Raw genomic sequence first — 20,619 nt, 5'->3', positions numbered from 1 at the left:
GTTTCCAAAATTCCATATTCCATTTCAATTCGCCATATCTTTCCGTTATATTTAGAAAACTTTCGCACATTGCACTATATTTAAACAACACTCTCCAACTTTGCTTTTAAAAGAAAATATTTCTTATTATTAATATATATAAAATATTCTCCTATTTACTATAATTCTTTTTAATATATATAAACTATAAGCATAAGAAACTTTTACTGTGACAAAAACCAATTTAAAATATTCTCTCTTTTATCTTTGTACTTAATTCAGACATCAAATCCATCGTACATAAAAATCCAGCCCAAGCTTTCACCTTGCATTTATTTTAAAAAGCCACCCGATCTGCAGAAATAAACCTTCCGAATCCAAGCGCATGATATTTATAATATATAATGAATTCGTAACTACTTACTCAGTTTCAGTGATTGTTTGCTCATAATGCGGCTGCTGCTGTTGCTGCTGCCTGAGCGCCGCCAGTTCATTGCTGTGCTGCAGATCGTGCGTCAACGAGCTCGACAGTATCCTGCCGCTCATCGGCAAAATATATTCCGGCGTGTTCTCCAGCACCGCGGAGGCGGCCATCTTGCCGCGTTTCAAGCTGCCGTACCTCTCGGAACCGCTGAGATTGTCATGCTGCGAGCCGTGCAGACTCTGACCGCGCTTCAGGCTGCCGTAACGCTGCTCAGAGCCGCTCAGATTCTCGTGATTCGAGTTCTGCGAATGGTGGCTCATGCTGGACGCCAGGATACGCGACGACATGGACAACATGTACGGGGTGGGCGACACCGTATGATCCTCCTCGGCTGTGTAAGGGAACAAGTACTTTTCGCCCAGGTGGTGCACCTTCTCTTCACCTTCCGAATAGTTTTCGTCCGGCTGGCTCTTCGGCGGCGAGCTCATTTCCGGATACGGCAGCGGGTTCGGGCTTGACGTCTTGTTCGAAGCCATCTCATTGTCTGACATGGTGCCGCCGGACCATTGGCTGCCGCGTACGTCCATTACTGCGATAAATAGTATCGTTTGTTAACTCTTCTTCTCAAAAACTTAATGCATTGTAGAGAGAAGTGGAATATCTTCAAATGATTTAATGCGATTTAATTCTATTTCTTAATTTTTATTTGTATGTTTTTTGAATTATTTGCTGCATCGTAATTCAGAACTATTTTAACGCAAGAGAATTTCTCACCATTCGATGACAGGTATGCTTCCGGCAGTTGAGAGCTCCACCGAGGGGCGTAGATGGGCTTGATGTTGGGGAACAGCTCGGCGTTTGAACACAGTATGTTCAAGTGTTCAGCAGGATTAGTGTGAATATTCGGCAGGTAGCTGTGAGTGACATGCTGCTGCGTGGACACTCCCATATTCCTGTGCGACCTCGATGTCACATCGTCCTCATCGGAGCTGTGCGAACTGGCGAGATCCAAACCGCCACCCTCCGCTTGCGAGCCGTCGGAATCTGATTCCGATTCTCTGCGCTGATCTCGCGTTTCCGTTGTTTCCACTAAAACGATTAACATTAAAATAAAGTATTCTAGTTATTTGATGTAAATTTTGTGAATAAAAGTCAATTTTTCTGTAGATATCGAAAGCGAATCAACATTAAATAAATAAAAGATAATTCACATTTTACTTAAAATCTATTTAAAGTTTGAAGAGTTGTTTTACACAAAGCTGCACCTTGTCGAGAGTTTAGCGCTGACCGGTGACTCCTCGACGACAAGTACGGATCCCGATCACTATTGTAATTGCTCGTGGACGTTGATGTGTGTCTCAAGTGTGTATCACTGCGATACGGGCTTGAGCCCGTTTTATTTGTACTTCTTGAAGTCGTGCTACTCGTGGAAACGCCAACGTGAACTCTTCTGCACACAGATTCTGCTCCGCTGTAGGTCGACGAGTAAGCTAACGCCGAGCGCTGAAATACGATCATCGTTAATACATTTATCTATATTTTTGCAATTATTTCGGCATCGTATAAATTAAGGAAAAATTTGTACAAATATTATTTTCTTTCAATTACTGTAATTTTAATAATTCAAAATTTCATTTTCTTTTTCTACGAAATATTTATACATTTAATTCACAAATTTGTTAAGAAATAAATTAGATGCGTAAAACTATAGATTCTACAATAAATTTCAATGTAATATTCAAATCGAAATAGCTAAATTAATCACATTGTAAAGCGCGAACTTAAGTTTACGTACCGAGTGGCCATTTACGTTCTGACTGCTACTTCCGTTGCCCATGCTGCCTTCCAACAAGGACGTCTTTTTGCCCATACACCTTAACAGGCTCTGATATAAATTTCTTCTCACTCTGCCGTTGATGAAACAGTAGCCAATCAGACTGAACGCTGCGTGAATTACGATAGCAATGCTCAGCAAGTATGATAGTATTGGCGAGTTCTCGGATGCGTTGAGAACTGCCAGCGTCCATGTCGATCCCAATAAGGGTAAGGAAGCCACCGACAGCCATAAGAGCGTTCGTAGATTTCCGAAACCCATGATATGCTCCTTCAGAGTAAACGCCGCACGGATGCACATTATCAGAATGCAGAAGTTCACCAATACGGCCGCGCAGACGGGCCCTATTAGAGACCAAATCACGGTCTCGTAGATGGACAGCCAGCAACTAGAAAATTAAAGAAAAATTTATCTTTTTTCTCAAATTTCATAGTATTTAATTTCTAGAAATTGATAACAATCAGAAATTAACATTCTATTCAAATAAAGACAGTTTATTACAAATATATAATTATTATATATACTATCTTTTCTTACACTGTTTTATTTTTAATTCAGTTTAAAATAATAAAACTATAAACATTATAGTAGTAATATTATAGATTTTCCGAGTTTGCATGTTTTAAAAACAAAGACAACTAGAAATACAATTTTTGAACAAAATGCTACATTGAACTTACAAGTAAAAGTTTCCGTATTGATCGGCCCTGACGCCGATGGTGAGTCCAACGATAACAGCCGGCAGACCGTATCCCATGGTGTAATAGAATCTCATCTGGCCGTGATTCACGTCTCTCATCTCCGTCAGCATTCGATAAAGATGGACGGAATCAACGAGAGTCCAGGCGAAGGTGCTCAGCCAAGCGTAATGCAGTCCTATTGCGGTCAGTTTGCACGGAAATTCGTTTGAGATGAGAGGATTCCTGGCTTTGAGCGCGATCAAATACAGAATCTCCGCCACGAAAACACACAGCACCAGATTCTTGTGAATGCTGTTAGAATTGGTGCTTCCGCCGCGAATTAACGCCAGGATCAAAAGGGCGGTCAATAACAGCGGTAAGGCAAGCATGAATGCGCTGTAACTAGTTACGTCCTCCAGCAGCGATGGCTCGGGGACATATTCCAGGTCGAGGACGTCCGTCAGTATGGCGAAAGTGGACAATTTCATGCAGGAACAATTCACGATAGTGCCGAAAGATAAAGAATTGTCTTCGATTTCCGTAGTGCAGCCCATTCGACTCCATTCGCCCACGCTGAAATTTATCATTTAAACAAATTGTGATGGAACAAAACTTCGAATAGAATTTTTAACAAAGCCAAATCAAATGTAATCGACGAATTGGGACATTTAATTAAGTAAATCGATAATAAATTTGCAATAAAAAATTAATGATTAGAACATACGATTACAATATAAATTATAAAATATACGGAATAAATGGATATTAATAATTTTAATAATTTGACGAAGAAATATATGTATGTACATATAATTTCTCAATTTGTAAGAAATTAATAATCTTCTCTTACCCTCTCGCCATGCTCCAATGTACGCATTGTGGATTCGTTCTGGTCTTGAAATCATCGTTCTCGTTAAGCCAAAGTCTGACTTGGATCGGCGACTGCAAAGGAATTCCTGTTAAAGACTCGTAACCGTTGTCCGAGGGAACCAATACAGAGACGGTCATCACAGGCGAGCCAACTGCTACCTCCACACCCCATCGAACCGACACCGAATCGTCGAATCTGTGATATAAAAAAATATCATTATCAAAATTGAACTAAGAAAGTAATGCAAAATTAAGTAATTAAAATAATCAAGTAACAACGCACCTTTGCGGCAAGAGGGTGCCGAGTTCTTTGTACTGCACGTAACTCAGCACGGCCTTCCGATTGTTCAGGCTGTTCTTCACATTCAGCTCACCCTGCATGAGCGGTTTAATGCCGAGCGTGCTGAGAGGCACTTGAATTTTCGAATGCGGATCAAATTTACTGGGATCGGCCATGTAATTGTTGTATTTCGGGAAGCTGATAGACGGACCGAAATGCGCCGGAGTGCTGAGAAAATCGGAGGTGTCGGGAAGGATGACTTTACGATCGGCTTCCGTCGGTCTCGCCGTCGACAAGGTGGGATCCCCCGGAATATATTCCGGGGCTTCGTAACCGAAGAGGCTTTCCGATGTTACGACATCTAGACCCAACACTGTAATGTGACGCACACGTGTTTAAAGATTGTAAAGAAGTATTTAATATATTAATAAAAAAATAAATAACTTACCAACGTTACCGTCCACCACTTCGAACGGACTGGTGAAAGTGTCGTGCTGGGACGCTGTCAGAGTCTTCAAGTAGCTCGCCATAGCGTCCAGGATCTTATCAGGACTGTCCCCGTTAAGTTCCTGTATCTTCTCCCATTTGTTCCTGTATTTGGATCTCAGAATCGCACCAGCTATGCCGACGAGATGAGAAACGTAATCCTTGTCCTGGCTGTGAGTCAAATTCAATCCCACCAGACTCTCCTCGTAACGTAGCAATGCCACCAGCAAGGATTCCGCCACGAGAAGATCCGCGCCGTACATTTCCCTCGTGATATTCACCGCTTTGTGAACATCCTTCGCCATTTTCACGGCCACGTAAGTGTTTAACATAAGATCCTTGGTTTCCAGAGCCGCCAGCTGGTATCGTTGCTCGATGAAAGCCTCCGAGGTGCAGTTGAACAGATCGGGCGGCTGCCAGCCGCCCAGTTTATCGTCGCAGGATCTGGAGGCCTTGCCTTCGGCGGTGTCTGGACAGCTTTCGATAGCCGTCATCCCGAAGAGAGTCCTCGGCCACCAGAGACCGTCCGAGTACGATCTGGGGCAGCCGTCGTAGACCACCTCGCAACCCCTCAAGGTCACCTATTGCATTAAAGAAAGTCAGTATTAATTAAAGATTATAATTACGATATCAACAATTTTTCTAATATTAAATCCTATTAGAAATTTATTTTTTATTCGAAAGACAATTGAAATTTCACTTTGATGTTTTCGCAGAAAATTTATCTCAGATATTAGAACGCGAGGTGAAATAAAATTATATAGAAGTACAATTGTATTTTGTAAAATATACTTTATCACTCACCTCGGCGTAGGGATTCGGACAGTCGGTGCACGATCGACCGATCACGCCGGTCCGACAGCGACACTGGCCGGTCTCGCTGTCGCAGCGCGGCCCGAAGCTTCCGGTCGCGTAACACTCGCAGGGTATACACTCCTTCCGTCCGGTCGGCTGATAATGATTCTCCTTGCAGTAGCATTCTCCGGTGGTCTTGTTGCACGCCGGATCGTAGCCCTTGGACTCGTCGCAGTGGCAAGGTCCGCAAACCGGCGAGCCCCACCACGTGGCCGGGCAGGGCTGCTCGGCCTTGACCTCGCAGTAGTCGCCGGAGTATTCGGGCGAGTTGCACTCGCAACGATAGCCCCGTCTCGCGTCGTTCGTGTCCTCGACGCAGGTGCCGGTGCCGTTGCACGGCTCCAAATCGCAAACGCGCTCGCAATCGCGACCGACGTGACCGGTCATGCAGATGCACTCGCTGGACTGCCACTGGGAGATGCAATCCGAGGCTTCCGGACAGTTCCGTTTCCGGCATTCGGACTCCGTCGGACAGCCGGTGCCGACGTTCTCCTGGACGGTCGGCCGCTGGAGAACGCTCTGATTCGTGCCGATACGTATGTTCTGCAGACAGCCGTTGAAGGATATGAACTCGGAATTCGTCGGCTGATCCAGACCGCCCACGAGGATCTTGCCGACGTAGAGACCCTGCAGTTTGGCCAGCAGCGGCAGGGTCACAGGTCGATTGCGGTAGTCCACGTCCAGGGACACGTGACCGCTTTGCCAGGAGATTTCCAATCGATGCCACTCGCCGTCGGCGATGATGACGGCGGTGCGAATCACGTCGGTGCCGTCCAGCGAGACTACTAGCTTGCCGTCTCGAATGTCCAGTAGAGCCGAACTGTTTTGGCCGACTTGCACGTTCATCAGAAACGCCTGTTGCGCCCGAGTTCGCAGGCTCAGGGCAATCAACCAAGGTAGTTGGATCGGTCTCAGCAGTGGATTGAAGCTCAGCATACCGTCGCCTTGGAAACTCCATGGCTTGCCAACCTCTTCGGTGCATGTGGGCCCGCTGAAGTCGTCCTCGCACTCGCACACGAAGCCTGACCACATTTCACGGCACTTGCCGTTGTTTCTGCACATAAAACGGTCATCCCATCATTAATATTGAAATAAGAATATTTAATATTGAACATTAAAATGTTAAATATTTGTAATATACAATCATTTCGAATAAATTATGGACATAAAATTTTCACAAGAAATAAAATTCACCGCAAAATTTTGCAATTCCTAAGCATTTTTCAAATCAAATCAATTCTTTTAGTTAAATTTTGAGAATACAAAAGAAATTTGGCTATTTTTAAATATATAATAAATAAAACTAATAAGGAAAAAATTTATCGTAATTTAAAAAATTTTAACAATAAATTAAATCCTACAAGAAGAAGGCTCGTAATAATAATCTAAAATCTATTCAATTAAATGAATTTACATTAATTTCCGATATTTGCTCAATTATTACCTGCAAGGTGACGAGGCGCAGAAAGCGGTCTTCTCGGGGCAGCCGGCGTTGGTTCCGTTGTCCGCCACGAAGGAGTTCAAATCGACGAAAACGTGATCGATGTATAGATCGCTCATGCATCCAACGTAATCCTTGTTTCTGATTTGAAAACTGGACGGGATCGCCGGTAGACCGCCCAGCTGCAACGGTCCCGTGAGATCCAGGAATCTGTGACAGGTTTCCGTGACGAGTCCGCAGCGCTCTTCGAGAATCCTCTCGTTCTTGCCGGCGCAGGCCCACTTCGGCCCCAGCCTCTCGCCGTGTTCGAGCGCGAGCGCGACGTCGCAGTCGTCCAGGGACACCGTCACCGTCCGGTTGATGTACGAAACTATCACCTCGTGCCATCGGCCGTCGGAAACTCCATCGGGAATGCTCGCCGTCGCTCTGGTCACCTCATCGCCGAGAGAAAAACTGAACTGCACCCTCGAGTCGACAATCTCGAGAGCGATAAAGTCGTGGCGCTCGTTGTATCTGCCGTTGTAAAGCAGCAGGCCATTTGGCAGCTCGGTGGCGAATTTCAGCCTGAGATGGAGACGATGGCGTTGTCTGAGGGAGGCGAAGGTGAGAAAAGTCGCCGGGCCGAAACTGCGCGCCTTCAGCTCGCAGAGTGGCGTCACGCTTTCCAGCGCGGACACCGGACAGCCCTCGCAGGCGAAGCCGCCGGTACTCTTTATGGTGCATCGCGAGCCGCCCCTGCAGATGTCGGGCGAGCAGGTGCCGTAGTCGAGCGAGATCTCGCAGTTGTTGCCGGTGAAGCTTGGCCCGCAGGTGCACGAGTAACCGCTCTCCCGTCTGCGGCAGGTGCCGCCGTTCACGCAGGGATTCGAGTAGCACAGGTTCACCTCGGTGTCGCACATGTAGGCCTCGCGACTGCCCGTAAAGCCGCGTGCGCATCTGCAGGCGAATGTCGTCACCGGATAAATCGGCCGGAAGAGAACCGTGTCGCTGCTGGCGAAGCCGGACGCGTTGCCGAACTTCAGCACCGTCAGGCACTCCTCGAAATTCAAACAGGGCTCGCGGACGCACAGGTTGTCGTCGAACGGCAAAACGGTCACGGTTGACAGTCTCGCCAGGATACCGCGATTTAGATAGACTCGTTCCTGAAGAAACTGCGGACTGTAGAACTCGTCGACCGTGCCGGGCTCCACCTTGCGCGCCGAGAAGCTGACGTTCAGGATCTTAGCGTGTACGTTGACGTCCTCCTGGATGCTGAAGAGGAAGATGTTCTCGCGCGGGCACGGGACGATGGCCGCCAGACCGTCTAGGAAATATCCGAGGAGAGGACTGAGAAACGCCTCCACCGTCATGTCGTCCAATCGAACGGTGATCGAATTCAGCAGCATTTCGTCGGTAATCAGACGCACCGACAGCGTCATCGTGGCCTTCGCCTCATTGATGCCGTCCGTCACGGCGACCTCCATTGTCGCGACACGCGGTACATTCGTGTTGAGCTGCGGCGACAGCCGAATCTCGCCGGAGGTCCTGTTGAGGTCGATGAGATTGGCGTTGTTACCGGCGAGGATGCTGTAGACGAGATTATCGGTGACGTCGGCGTCCACCGCCGGTATCCGGCCGATCGGCGCGATCGGGAAAAAGTCTTTGAAATTATTGAAGATGATCTGAAAGTCTTTCAGCACCGGCGCGTTGTCGTTCACGTCGGTCACCAAAATCTGCACCATCGCGTCGGAGCGCAGCGGCGGCGACGCGGCGCGCACCACCAGTTCAAACTTCTTCTTCGGCGACTCGTAGTCGAGTTCTTCGAGAGTGATGAGCTCCGCTCGATCGGATCCCTGGCGAATATTTAGGGTGAAGCTGTTGGAATCCTCGCCGCCGATGATGCTGTATTGCACCACCGCGTTCACCCCTTCGTCCGGATCGTGAGCGTAGATCTCACCGACGGTCGAGCCAATCGGCGAGTTCTCGGCGATGTAGAGAATAATCTTGTCGTTCTCGAAAGCGGGCGGCGAGTCGTTGATATCCTCGATCTTAATGGTGACAGGTACGATGGATGAAAGCGCTGGTGAACCGCGATCTATGGCGGCAGCTTTCAATACGTAACGCGCCACTGATTCTCGATCCAAAGCTTTTGCAGTTCTAATGATGCCAGTCATCGAATCGATCGCGAATGCGCCGTCGCCATTGTCATCTAAAGCGTATCTTACCTAGAAATATTAAAACCATCATAAAGAATGTTTTATATTATGTAAAACAAATTTTATATAAATTTCTGATTTATCTGTAATTTATTGAAAATAAAAATTTCTGATATTATTGTTGGCAAAGTGAAACTAATTTATAATTATTAGCGACAATTGATATGTCGGCGCTTATTTATTTACAATTCTGCGAACTTTTAAATTACATCATTTAGCGCTTTTTTTTTTTTTAATATAAAGATTACACTCACTCGACCATTGAGATCAACATCCGCGTCGGTCGCCGCGACTCTGAGCACACTGGTGCCCACCAAGACGTCCTCGGGAATCGAGCCTTGATACTGCGATGCCTTGAAGACAGGTGCGTTGTCGTTCACGTCCGTGACAGAAATCTCCACGTCAGTGGTATCCGACAGCGGCGGCATTCCGCCGTCCCTGGCGGTTACCGTCAACAAGTACGAGGGTACCAGTTCGCGATCGAGTGTCTTTGTCGTAGTAATCGCACCAGTCTGCGAATTAATGGTGAATTCGCTGACCGTCTGCTCGTCGCTGTCGGTGGCCAGGCTGTAGGTGATCTGGGCGTTCTTGCCGACGTCGGAGTCGGTGGCGCTTACCACCAGCACCGTCATGCCAATCGGCGCGTCCTCGAAAACGGAGACGGAATACGGAGCGTTCTCGAATACCGGCGAGAAGTTGTTCGCGTCCGACACGTTGACATAGATGAGAGCGGTGTCGGTTCGCCCACCGCTGTCCGAGGCTGTCACCGTCAGCACAAATCGCTTCTCTTGCTTGTAGTCGAGCGGCTGCGCGATGGTGATCAAGCCGTGACCGTTGTGCGACGTGATGGAGAAGCGCCCGCGCGTGTTTCCACCTGTGATTTCATAATGAATCCGGGCGTCTTCGTCGGGATCAGTGGCGATCACCGAAGCGACTGGGGTGCCTGGCGGATCGTCCTCGGACACCGCGGCCTCGTAGTTTTTTGACTCAAAGTAAGGATCGTTGTCGTTCACGTCGTTCACTGTGAGAATCACTGTGGCGCTCGCGGATTTTGGTGCCGTGCCGGAATCCGTCGCAATTACGGTAAACTGATATCTAAAATTAACACAGCAAATAATATTTAACAAATTACATTAATTTAAATATGTTAATATTTATTAAATTAACTAAATGTTTCGAGAAAAGCCAAAAAAAAAAAAAAAAAACGGACTCTAAATTCATCAAAAAATTTATCATGAAACTTTAGCATTAGTATACATATGTTATTTTTATTTTTTGTTTTGAGTGTTACATATTTTATATTCTTCATTTTCAAAAATTATTTTACTCCACTTTTCCTGACAAAATAATCTTTCTGATTTAATAAACGTGACTTAATGCAGTACCTTGAGCACAGTTCGCGATCTAAATGCTTCGTCGTGTAGATCCAGCCAGTCTCGGTGTTTACGGTGATGGGAAAGTTCTCCGTGGAGGCGCCAGTGAAATCTCGTGGACCGATGGTGTACTTAACGAGCGCGTTATTGCCCTCATCGGCGTCGTACGCCTGCACCTTCAGCACCGAGTATCCTAGTGGCACATTCTCCGACACCGATTCTTGAAAATGACTGGTGTAGAACCTCGGCACGTTGTCGTTTATGTCCTTGACCGTCACCAGCAACTGAGTGGTGTTCGATCGAGCGGGCAGGCCGCTGTCCTGGGCGCGTATAACGATCTTATAATTCTTGTTGGATTCGTAATCGAGTGGCTTCACCAAAGTGACATCGCCGCTCATCGAGTCGATGGAGAAGGTGTTCTGCGTGTTGCCGCCGATAATCGCGTAGCGAATGGCCGCGTTCGCGCCGGTGTCCGCATCCGTCGCACGGATACGAGCTACTATCGGGTTCATCGCGTAGTCTAAGTCCTCTGGCACAAACGCCGTGTACGTGCGCTCGGTGAACTGCGGATAATTATCGTTATCGTCCAGCACATGCACCACTACGGTCGCGTTCGCGCTAAGCCGCGCCGAGGGTGGCGTCGCCTGATCCGTGACACCCAGCACAATTTTGTAGATTTCGTATTGCTCGCGGTCGAGCGCGGTCCGCGTAGTGATCACACCGGATCTAAAATAAAAATTGTGAAAATTATAATTATAGATAAAAATTATTTTATAGTTTTTAAAGTTTTTTTTTAATTAGAATTTATTTTGTATGAGAAATTATACTACAAAAAATATTCTATGGCAACACAAAGTAGTTTTTGAAGGATTTAAATCAGAGAGAAAATTATTCTACAGTGTAGAATTTATCATTATATTATAAAGAAGTTGTCTAGTATTAAAAAAAAAACATTTTCGAGAAAGAAATGAAACATGTGTGTGTGTGTGTGTGTGTGTGTGTGTGTGTGTGTGTGTGTGTGTGTGTGCTATACCACAAACCTGGGGTCAATCCTGAAAGACGCTGTGTCTTCTGTTTGTATTGTGCTCCCACCGGCAGTAATGGAAACGATAGAATATTCTACTTCGGCATTTCTACCGATGTCCTGATCCGTGGCTTTGACAGTGATTACTGTGGTGCCCACAGTGATACCTTCTGGCACTGGTGCATCATATTGCGACAATTCAAAGTTCGGAGCATGATCATTCACATCTATCACATTAACTTGAAGAGTCGTCGACCCAGAGCGCGGAGGAAATGAGTCGTCCACTACTATCACCTGCAACAAACACGACAATTAGAAATTGTTTTAGTCAAAATTTTTCACTTTGATCACAGAATCGCAATACAAACTTCAACCGTAGAGCTGCATTTCGCATATTTTGAAATTGATAAAAAAATAAAAAAAAACTTTATTAATATTCATCTTCTTTCACTTCCGAGAATTCGGCACTCACCCGGAAATAATGCACGTCGAGGTTCTCCCTGTCCAATCTGGCGCGAGTCGTCACGTTTCCGGTGACAGGATCGAGAGCAAATAGCGCCTGCGACCTCGCGTCGATCAGCGAACTCATAGAGTATCGAAGGGCGCCGTGTTCGGGATCCCTCGCCGTCAGCATATATACGAAGGTTTCTGGTTCCTTTTCCTCGTCCACCACTGCGGTGTAAAACTGGTTAACGAAGGACGGCGAGTGGTTCTTCAGTTCTCGTCTCACTCTTCTACCCAGATCGGTGTCGTCCAGCTGATGATGATGGAACACGATCTTCAACCGATGCTCAACATCGACTAAACGCGAGTCACCCGTGCAACGTAGATTCATGTTGACCGAGATCTTCCACAACGGATCCACCAGGCACTGCTTCGTAGCGGAGACCAAGTCTCCGGCGGCGCCTTCCACAAGAAACTTCGGATCCGCCACCCCGCTCCATCTGATTTCGCACTTCTTCAACGCTGTCTGCGGCAGGAAGTCGCGGAGAGGTGCCACTAGTTGAGACGTTCGCAGGCAAACCTCGGTGAATCTGTAAATAGATCTTCATACATGAGTCTCAATCCTTCGCAGGGTGTATATTTTTTAGAATATTTTTATTTTTAGAATATTTACATCTTATAGCAAACAAATTAGACTGAAATTACAAGTCATTAACTCGGTAGCGTTCACATTCGCTTCATATATGTTTATTGAGATCAATCTGAAATCTGATCCGACCTGTCCGTGCTAGGCATCGCGTAGGATGCCAGCGTCTCCGCCATCCAGTTTCTCGTGGCCATCAGATCGCGATTCTCGTTGCCGCATCCGGTGATGAGGATCCTCAGCGGCAAGCTGTAGTAGTCGATGGTGGATCTGCCGAGGCGCGAGCTCGTCGAGTCGACGTAGAAGGTGAAGACGCGCGGATATTGAAGACCATCGCAGCTCAGCGTCTTCGCCACGGTCACGCGGCCCGTGTGCGGGTGTACCTTGAGAAGCTTCCGGGCGAACCAGGCGGTGCGCTCGCTGGACGCCTCGTATTTCCGGCGACCGCCCAGCTGCGGCACCCCGGCTTCGAAGACGACGGTGCCGACGGGCGTCCCGGACGGCAGCACCGTCAGATAGCCGTCGCTCACCGTCCAGACGATCGTCAGGATCAGCAGCACCCATCTCCATCCCGTCGCCATGGTGGCACTTAATCCGCGCGATCCTGCAGTCCTCTTTCTGACGTGAGTTCCATGATCGTCTGTCTTCCTGGATCTTTCGCGAGCTTAAGACACCGCTGCGTCAAGATCCATCTGGAAAGATCGATTGATCTTTATTGGTAAAAGATCAAAACAGTTTGTTGTTGAGAAAAGATTAGCTTGAAATTTATAATTAGAGTTGTGTTGAGTAATTTTGTTCGTCTTTAATTACTGTGACATTAACATGAAACTAAAAATTTTACTTTGCTAAAATAATAAAGATAACTCTCGCGTGCTTTCTCAACGATTCGTTACGCATTCTTGCAACAATCATCATTAAATTAATAAAGACTTCGTTCGATCAACACAGTGAAAATAATTTCACTCCTTTAAGAGAAGTAAAGGCGACTTCGTCACTTCTTTAAGCCAATCGAAATAGTTTTCTTCGAACTCCTTAGAACGAGAAAATATCGAGAAAAATAATAAGGAAAAAACGTGACAGTAATCGCGACGGATTGGAAGCGAGTCCCGCGCGATGGACTTCTTCCCTCGCGGCGTCCAACTCGATCCTGAAGACAGGTCGTTGTAGAGGTAAGGAGGTTCGTAGTATATAAGGACGTGAGGACGGGAGTCTCGTTCTTTCGCCTTATTTCGCGAGTTAATCGCTACGGCGAAGTACCATAATTGCCGGCGTAGACGGCGGTTTTCGAGGTGTACGCGAGGTTTCTCCCCCTCGTGCGAGAGGAGCGCGACCTTCCCTCGCCGGCGCAACACACGTGGGAAACGAAACTATTTCCGGCCGTGCCCCTTCAGCGAGGTGCTGAAGACACCGGCTTTCGTCCGTGAGACTTTTACGTTAACCCCTCACATGCTCGTTGCATATCGCGCTTCGATTCGCCGCGAGCAAATATGTATATGTATATCATTTCTCGTAAACGCATTCTCTTCACGCTCGACATCCGAGAGAGCGCGATCGCGGGCAACGGAATCGTGGCATCGCCACGTGAAAGAGCTCGGAAAAATTTCTCCCAGAATAGAGACGTTCGCCCAAGAATACACTCTTAATCGGCTTTAACTCGCGTGCGGCATAATTAGTTGCCTCATTATCATCTTATTACGGTTCTTATTATTACTGCAATCGGTTAATCGGAATGTATTAATCTCAAGTGGACTTTCAAGTCGGATAGAGTTCAATGTAAGAGCACTTTCGGACACGCAACCTTGACAATTTTGCGGAACAATGGCGAGTCGTCTAATATGCAGGAATGCAACATCCGCTGGGAGCAACGGAAGAGCGCAATCTTTATCTGGATTCCTTCGCGATTCTTGTTGCATATCTGTCTGTTTTTTTATTAAATTTTATTTTATTTCTATATTAAATAATAATAAATAATAATTCTCAAGTTAAAACCCTAAAGCAGATAATTATCTATCCACATTTTCGATAAAATGTTAAAGAAAATTCTTCGCAACTTTCTTTAAAACTCAATTTTGTTCAAAACAAATTCTTCTCACATTGCTATGTGAAATTAGTTTAATATAATTCTAAAATAATTATAAATTACCATTGCCTGATAAAATTGCAAATTATATCTCGTTTTCTCTTTCTCACAATCCAATTATTCTCTTTGATACATTTTCTTCAAAAGAGAAACGAAAAATATAGGCATTGCATTGCATAAATTCGGGTCAAATTTCCGGGTTGTCAAGCTGCGAATTCCCAACGGACGAGAGCCGTTCATGCGATAAACGGCTTTCGCCTACACTCGCATTTGCATCACCCATTTTGGCGCTCGACGCTGATAAAACTGGATCCCAGTCGAACATCGAAAACCTTAAAGCCGCGCATAATGCGATTCGGTATCAGCATGAGTGCATAAACCGCGAGAAGAAGCCGGTCACGAACATCACCGGCTCTTTCGCTTCGTTGCATCTGTCGCAGATAGCGCGGAATCCAATTTAACAACTCAAGAGATTCGACGAGCTATTCGTTTTATTCCAGAGCGAGCACTTTCTAAAGGATTAACTGTAAAACCCGTCATCCGCGGCTGGCAATTGTGACGCGCGTCTCGATCAAAACGTACTTATTAAAAATCAGAAAGATTAGTACGGAACGAACTGGGCGTCAAAGAAACTAAAAAAAGAAAAATAGAATTGTACGAAAAAAAGTACCGTTAAGTTTTTTATTGCGTCAGAGATTTTTTTGAGATGTCTTAATCGAAAGCATTTTAATCTTAAGCACGGTTGACGCAAGACTTCCAAATGAAGAGAGAAGTGCGCGACGTCCACACAATAAACATAGCCGGTTGATTTATGTACTTGGCATCGATCCCATCGCGTTCGACTATCGCGTCTCTCGATCCGTGACACCGGTAACAACTATCCTCAAACCGCATCTCGTTCAAGCTGATTTTCTACTACTGGCAACCGATGTTAACGCGGCTAATTTTTTTTCAAACGCGCCGCGAAGAGAGAACAACGAGTTCGCCAGTTAATCAATTATGTACAGATTTTACACTTTAGATTTGTTGATTGCACACTTGACGGAGCTGAGAAAGCGCATCTTGAAGTCTCCGATAAAAGAATATAAAGTTAAATACAATGGAATTTCTACAAATGTTCGGAATTTTCATTCACTTTGACATTTGAGCATAAATCACTCGTGAAACAGAAAAAAACAATTGTAGTAAATTAACAGAAATGTGTGAATAAAACTTACAATGCGCTACACGAAAAGAACACTTTCGCTGAAAGATCTAAAAATTGTGCCAGAGATACAGATCTGAAAATATCTTCAAAATCGTTTTCAATTAACATTTTTCTTTTTGGAAAGAAGATTATATTTATTACAGGCAATTTTCATTTTTCAAAAGCGCAGTCTCAAGCTCGAGCAGAACTCTTCGCTTGTCAACTCGATTTCAACATCGAATTATAACGTCGATTAATCTCTTCATTAAATGCCATTAGATTCGACGCGAGCGGCCGAGGGAATATTCAAATGGCGAAATGCTTGTGTGCGCAGAAAACTCGCGTGCACAGCTCGGGGCGGGCGATCGCGCCGGGAAACTTTAGTCCGCGACGCACCGTGCAATCGAAGACGCGGTGCACGAGCACATCCCTCTTCTCCTCGCATCCAGTCTTTCGCGGAGTTTATTCCGCTCGTCGGTCCACGTCGAGATCGCGGCGACCAAGTTGACCGCGCCAAGAACGCGCGCGATAGCCCGATACTTATGTACTTCGGTGGTATGAGAGTCCGGCCGGCCGGCCGGCCGATCGTCCTCCTCGTCGCCCGAGGGGATCTAGCTCCCCCCCGGATCCGGTTCTCGCCAATCCACACAACCGGCGCACCAGCACGAACCGATCGAGCCTCCTCTTCCCCCGTCGCGACGGTTAGGGACTTATCCGTAGGAAACGAGATGAAGAAAAGACAAAGAAAAAGAGACGCCGCGTTCAATCGTATACTACTGCTCAGTGATCCGACGCGCGATACGTTTCTCGCTTAGAAACCGGTAAATTCGCTTAACTTTAACTCTCCTAAGCCATAATCTTTGCATTTTGCAGCTGAGAAAAATCGGGAACTAACGGTTACTCGTGCAGCTTCCTATTTCGCGTGTAAAAAATTTTGTCTCTGATTGTGAAAAAACTCGTGCTTCCTGCCACAAATTTCAAATAAAGAATTAATATTAATTACAAATTTATAAAAATATTATAGGAATTTTACATACGTAAAACTGGAAAAAGAATTTAAAGCTAAAAAAGTTGAGAGCGTTCGCGCTATTAGCGCTGCACTCGAATGAAAAAGACTCTTTTACAGTTCACTGAAGAAGAAAAAGAGAAACCGTAGTATTATAAAGCCACATGTGCCTAAATTATACATTATCTGCGTAAAACGGTTGTTTATACGCTACCGGTGCACAATTATTGCTTAGGCAGTCTATTTCAAGCGGAGTAATTTTTCCAGCCGACTAAGCGAATTTTCGAAGAGTTCCTGGATGCGCCGTTGTTATCTCTCAATTGTTTCAAGAAGTGCTTCAATCGAAGATCCCTCGGTGATGTTATCTCCGGTGATATTAAAGCATGGAAATTTCTCGTGGCTTTCAAATGAATAATCTCTCGATGCCCGACAGTTTCTGAACTAATCTACAAGTCTAATAGTTATCGATGTCAGGAATTCTGTTCGATTGCTATACATAGTCCGCTGACGAGGAATGCGAAACGTTGAAATTTTTATGATCGTAATTACAACGAGCCCTAATGAATAAATTGTTCGTGAAAATAACTGGTGAGAATAACTTCCATTGGTGTTAGACAAAAGAGATACGCCGTTCGCAAAATTATCTCTACCGCAGAGGCAATTTTTCGTTCAGGTCGCCGTGAAGGGTGCACTATTTCGCTACCAACATAAACTTGGCTGGCCCATTGGTGGACCTATTAATTACTTCGAGAGCGGTCTTAACTCGTCCCGGAATCCGGTTCCCACCAATTATCTCGCAGGCGCGTCCTTTCGTGTACGGTGGATCCTTTCGGGTCTTGAAACGCGTGTGTCCGTCGGTGCCGTGCACTGTCTCGGTGAATCAACCGGAGAGCCTGTTATCTCGAACGAGTTTACCTGGGAAGAAACCGCGCGATTTCACCGCTTTAATAGAGACATATAAGCGCGGGCGACCGTTCCTCCAGACGTTTATGTGATTAAATGTAAAGACCACCGAAGAGATACTTTCGGCTTATAAGTGCTTATAAAAAATTTCATCACCGTTTTCTAATCGGCTCCTCTCAAAGCACTCCGTTCTGTGAACTAGCTAGATTTTTATCACAAAATTTAAATTTTTAAACGCTAGAAATATTCTACTTCTATTTTAATTTTAAGAATGTAAATAGAAGCTCTGAGATCAACTGATTGTAAGAACAACTTCGGAAGGCTTTCTGACAGGTGTTCCGAAACGTCGCTAGTAATAAAGTAATTAAATTTTTACCCTTCCTCGAGCTAAAATAGGATAAAATAAATTCCGCTATTTCAATAGTTTTAAAAATATTTTCATTGCAAAAGTAAGAATTCTATTAAATGAAATCTTTGCTCCTTGAAATTTCTAACAGTTTTTCATAATTTCTCTTTTTGAAAAAGACTTTATTTTAAATAAAATTATGGAGAAACCAAAAGTATAAAATTTATTTTCAAATATTTCCTGATATATCAAAGTCAATAATTTCTTTAATTAAAAAAAATGAAGTGTAAAATTCTGTTTTCTGTCGACACAAGTACGACAAATCTTTCACACCAACCTAAATAAAATACCGAAAGATAACTTATACTATATTTCTCTCGACGGACCTCCTGGGAGAATACAGATTATCTGTTTGCATGTGTACTCGAAACTGAGAAGATATAAATGGTGTAAGTCCGAAACACCTGTGGAGAACCCCCGCTGTCTTTATAATTCCGGCGAAGTCACTCCCGAGATTCCCGTTAAGCGGGGGGGAGAATCTCGGGATGCGGTTCGCCGAAGATAATTTTCTGCGCTCGTATCGGCGGGAAAATTCAGCCGAGCGATCGCAGATTTATGGATCTGGCCGTTGCCGAAGAATGCGACGCGGAAGAGATGCACGCGCGTGCGTCGCGCGCGGCCGTCCTCCCGTCAAGGAAGGCGGCAGCAATCTCAACGTGCGAGCCTCTCGCATACCGCGGACGCGTCCCTCGATTAACGATATTCCCCGGCGGCGCGGGCCGAACCGAGCGGGCGGGCGGAATGCGAAAATACGCCAGCACGCCTTCCGCGAATCGAAATTTTGCCAGGCGTCAGCCCCGAAGTAATACTCTGTCGTGGCAAAGCGGCCCCGAAGAAGGAACTCTGTTCGAACTCGTATCTCATTACGATTACGTGCGCGAGCGGGCGGAGGGGAGAGAGACGGGTGTACAAGCAGGCAGGCGGGGATCGCTAAGAATCGGCCCGGTGATTATTTCAACGAAGAAAAAGTCCCGGACGACTCTGATGAATCGCCAGAGGCGTCCTCCTCCTGCCCGGTGTCAGCGACTCTCTCTTTCTCCCTCCCTCTTTCCTTCTTCTTCCTTTCTCCCGTCCTTCGTACGCTCGTCTCTCTTTCTCTCCCTACGCCATCCAACTTTCTTCTACAACCACCGACTCGGCTGGTTCGTCTGCTCGATGAACGCGAACACGCGAGGGACGGCTCCGGCGCGGCTATTACAATAACCGGTGTACGCGGTTTCCACTCAAGGTCGCGACGCGAAGGGACCGGGCGAGAGCTGATCCTTTCGACGAGGAGACTCGAGGATTTCCATTCTTTCGAGGAGAGTCCTTCGCGAGCGAACGATCGAGAGTCCTCCGGCGCGAACGAAATGCGATTGCAATGCGGTCTTAGACAGGAAACGACACGAAGGAGATCGCGATGCCGATCGCGCTGACAGAGTATGCATGAACGATGCCGAAGAAAGAGAGATAAATATTTTGAAAATATTTCACGATTAGACACGCGTTAGTAAACACAGTACATTCTTTGCATTTCATATATTTCGTATGTGAATTGTCTTAAATTTATTTTTCGCGATACATTAATTTCAAATGATGGAGAACGATGCCAAAAAGAGAGAGAGAGAGAGTGAGAAAAATAAACATTTTAAAAATATTTCATAATCAGTCGCGCGCACAGTGAACCATTTGCATTTCATGTATTATGTATGCGAGTTTTCTTAAGCTTATTTTTTACGATACATTCATTTCAAATGATGACAAACGATGCTGAAGAAAGAGACAAATGCCACGATGGAAGTAATGCAGCAATCAAGCAATCGAGCGTTGGCGCATCCAATGCGCCACTTGCATCATTGCTCTTGCACAATTTTTTAATTTTAAATTATTACGCTGTTAAAAAAATTGACGCAGCTGAAAGCTACGTTAAAGAAAAGATTAAAAAAAAAACAATAATACAAGAATCATTTATCTATCTAAAAAAATCTGCATCTTTAATGCTCTAAGCTCATATCTTTGATAAGCAGTGTAGTTTAATCGTCTGAGTTTTCTTTAGATATTCAAGCTTCGACTCGCCGGTGCAATGACGCAAAAATTACGAAATGTGTACTCGAATTCACTTTACAATCTTAATAGACAAAGTCGTCGAGCAGAGCGGCGCGCATTCGGCTTCCAGCGGTGCGTTTAGCTCGCACTTGCAATCATGCGAATGACATCGAGGAAAAAGGGGGCTAGGAAAGGAATATTCCCGATGTGACGGCGCGATACGCATCGCATTCCTGCACGTTGCGAGACACTCGCGATATTCGCGGAGAAATCTCTTTATTCCGCGGTGACTGCCACAATGCGTACCGTTACGCGCGAACGCAAAACCATATTCGCGTAACGGTAAGGTCGAAGAAAAAAGAGGAAGAGAGAAGCCGGGGTATGTGTTCGCGCTCGCGTACGCAGGTAGCCAGGTAGGAAAATAGGCTCGTCATCGGGATTTGTCTGGGTGTGGAATAAACCCGCGCAAATCCGATCGGAATCGA

The 20,619-nt window shown here is 45.7% G+C and overlaps 1 protein-coding gene across 5 annotated transcripts in view; it reads right to left on the bottom strand.

Moving 5' to 3' along the window:
• Nucleotides 1-20,619, bottom strand: part of stan (Protocadherin-like wing polarity protein stan) — a 39,365-nt gene that overhangs the window by 1,488 nt on the left and 17,258 nt on the right. For all 5 annotated transcript variants that reach the window (XR_001101873.2, XM_012379836.2, XM_012379835.2 and 2 more), the window contains 15 exons: nt 12,664-13,220; nt 11,914-12,475; nt 11,458-11,735; nt 10,430-11,143; nt 9,299-10,139; nt 6,853-9,053; nt 5,358-6,462; nt 4,516-5,134; nt 4,071-4,440; nt 3,768-3,983; nt 2,918-3,490; nt 2,199-2,625; nt 1,669-1,906; nt 1,178-1,492; nt 404-992 (listed from right to left, as the gene is read on the bottom strand). Coding sequence is in view for 4 of the 5 variants with exons in the window: in XM_012379836.2 (XP_012235259.2) it covers nt 404-992; nt 1,178-1,492; nt 1,669-1,906; nt 2,199-2,625; nt 2,918-3,490; nt 3,768-3,983; nt 4,071-4,440; nt 4,516-5,134; nt 5,358-6,462; nt 6,853-9,053; nt 9,299-10,139; nt 10,430-11,143; nt 11,458-11,735; nt 11,914-12,475; nt 12,664-13,109 (9,494 nt within the window). In the remaining variant the exon portion in view is untranslated. The remainder of the gene's footprint in view (nt 1-403; nt 993-1,177; nt 1,493-1,668; nt 1,907-2,198; nt 2,626-2,917; nt 3,491-3,767; nt 3,984-4,070; nt 4,441-4,515; nt 5,135-5,357; nt 6,463-6,852; nt 9,054-9,298; nt 10,140-10,429; nt 11,144-11,457; nt 11,736-11,913; nt 12,476-12,663; nt 13,221-20,619) is intronic.

Source organism: Linepithema humile, chromosome 1 (genome assembly GCF_040581485.1).
Source record: "Linepithema humile isolate Giens D197 chromosome 1, Lhum_UNIL_v1.0, whole genome shotgun sequence".
NCBI classification, from domain to species: Eukaryota; Metazoa; Arthropoda; class Insecta; order Hymenoptera; family Formicidae; genus Linepithema; species Linepithema humile.
Note: the sequence above shows the minus strand (reverse complement) of the source record. Positions and strands in the feature narration are given on the sequence as shown.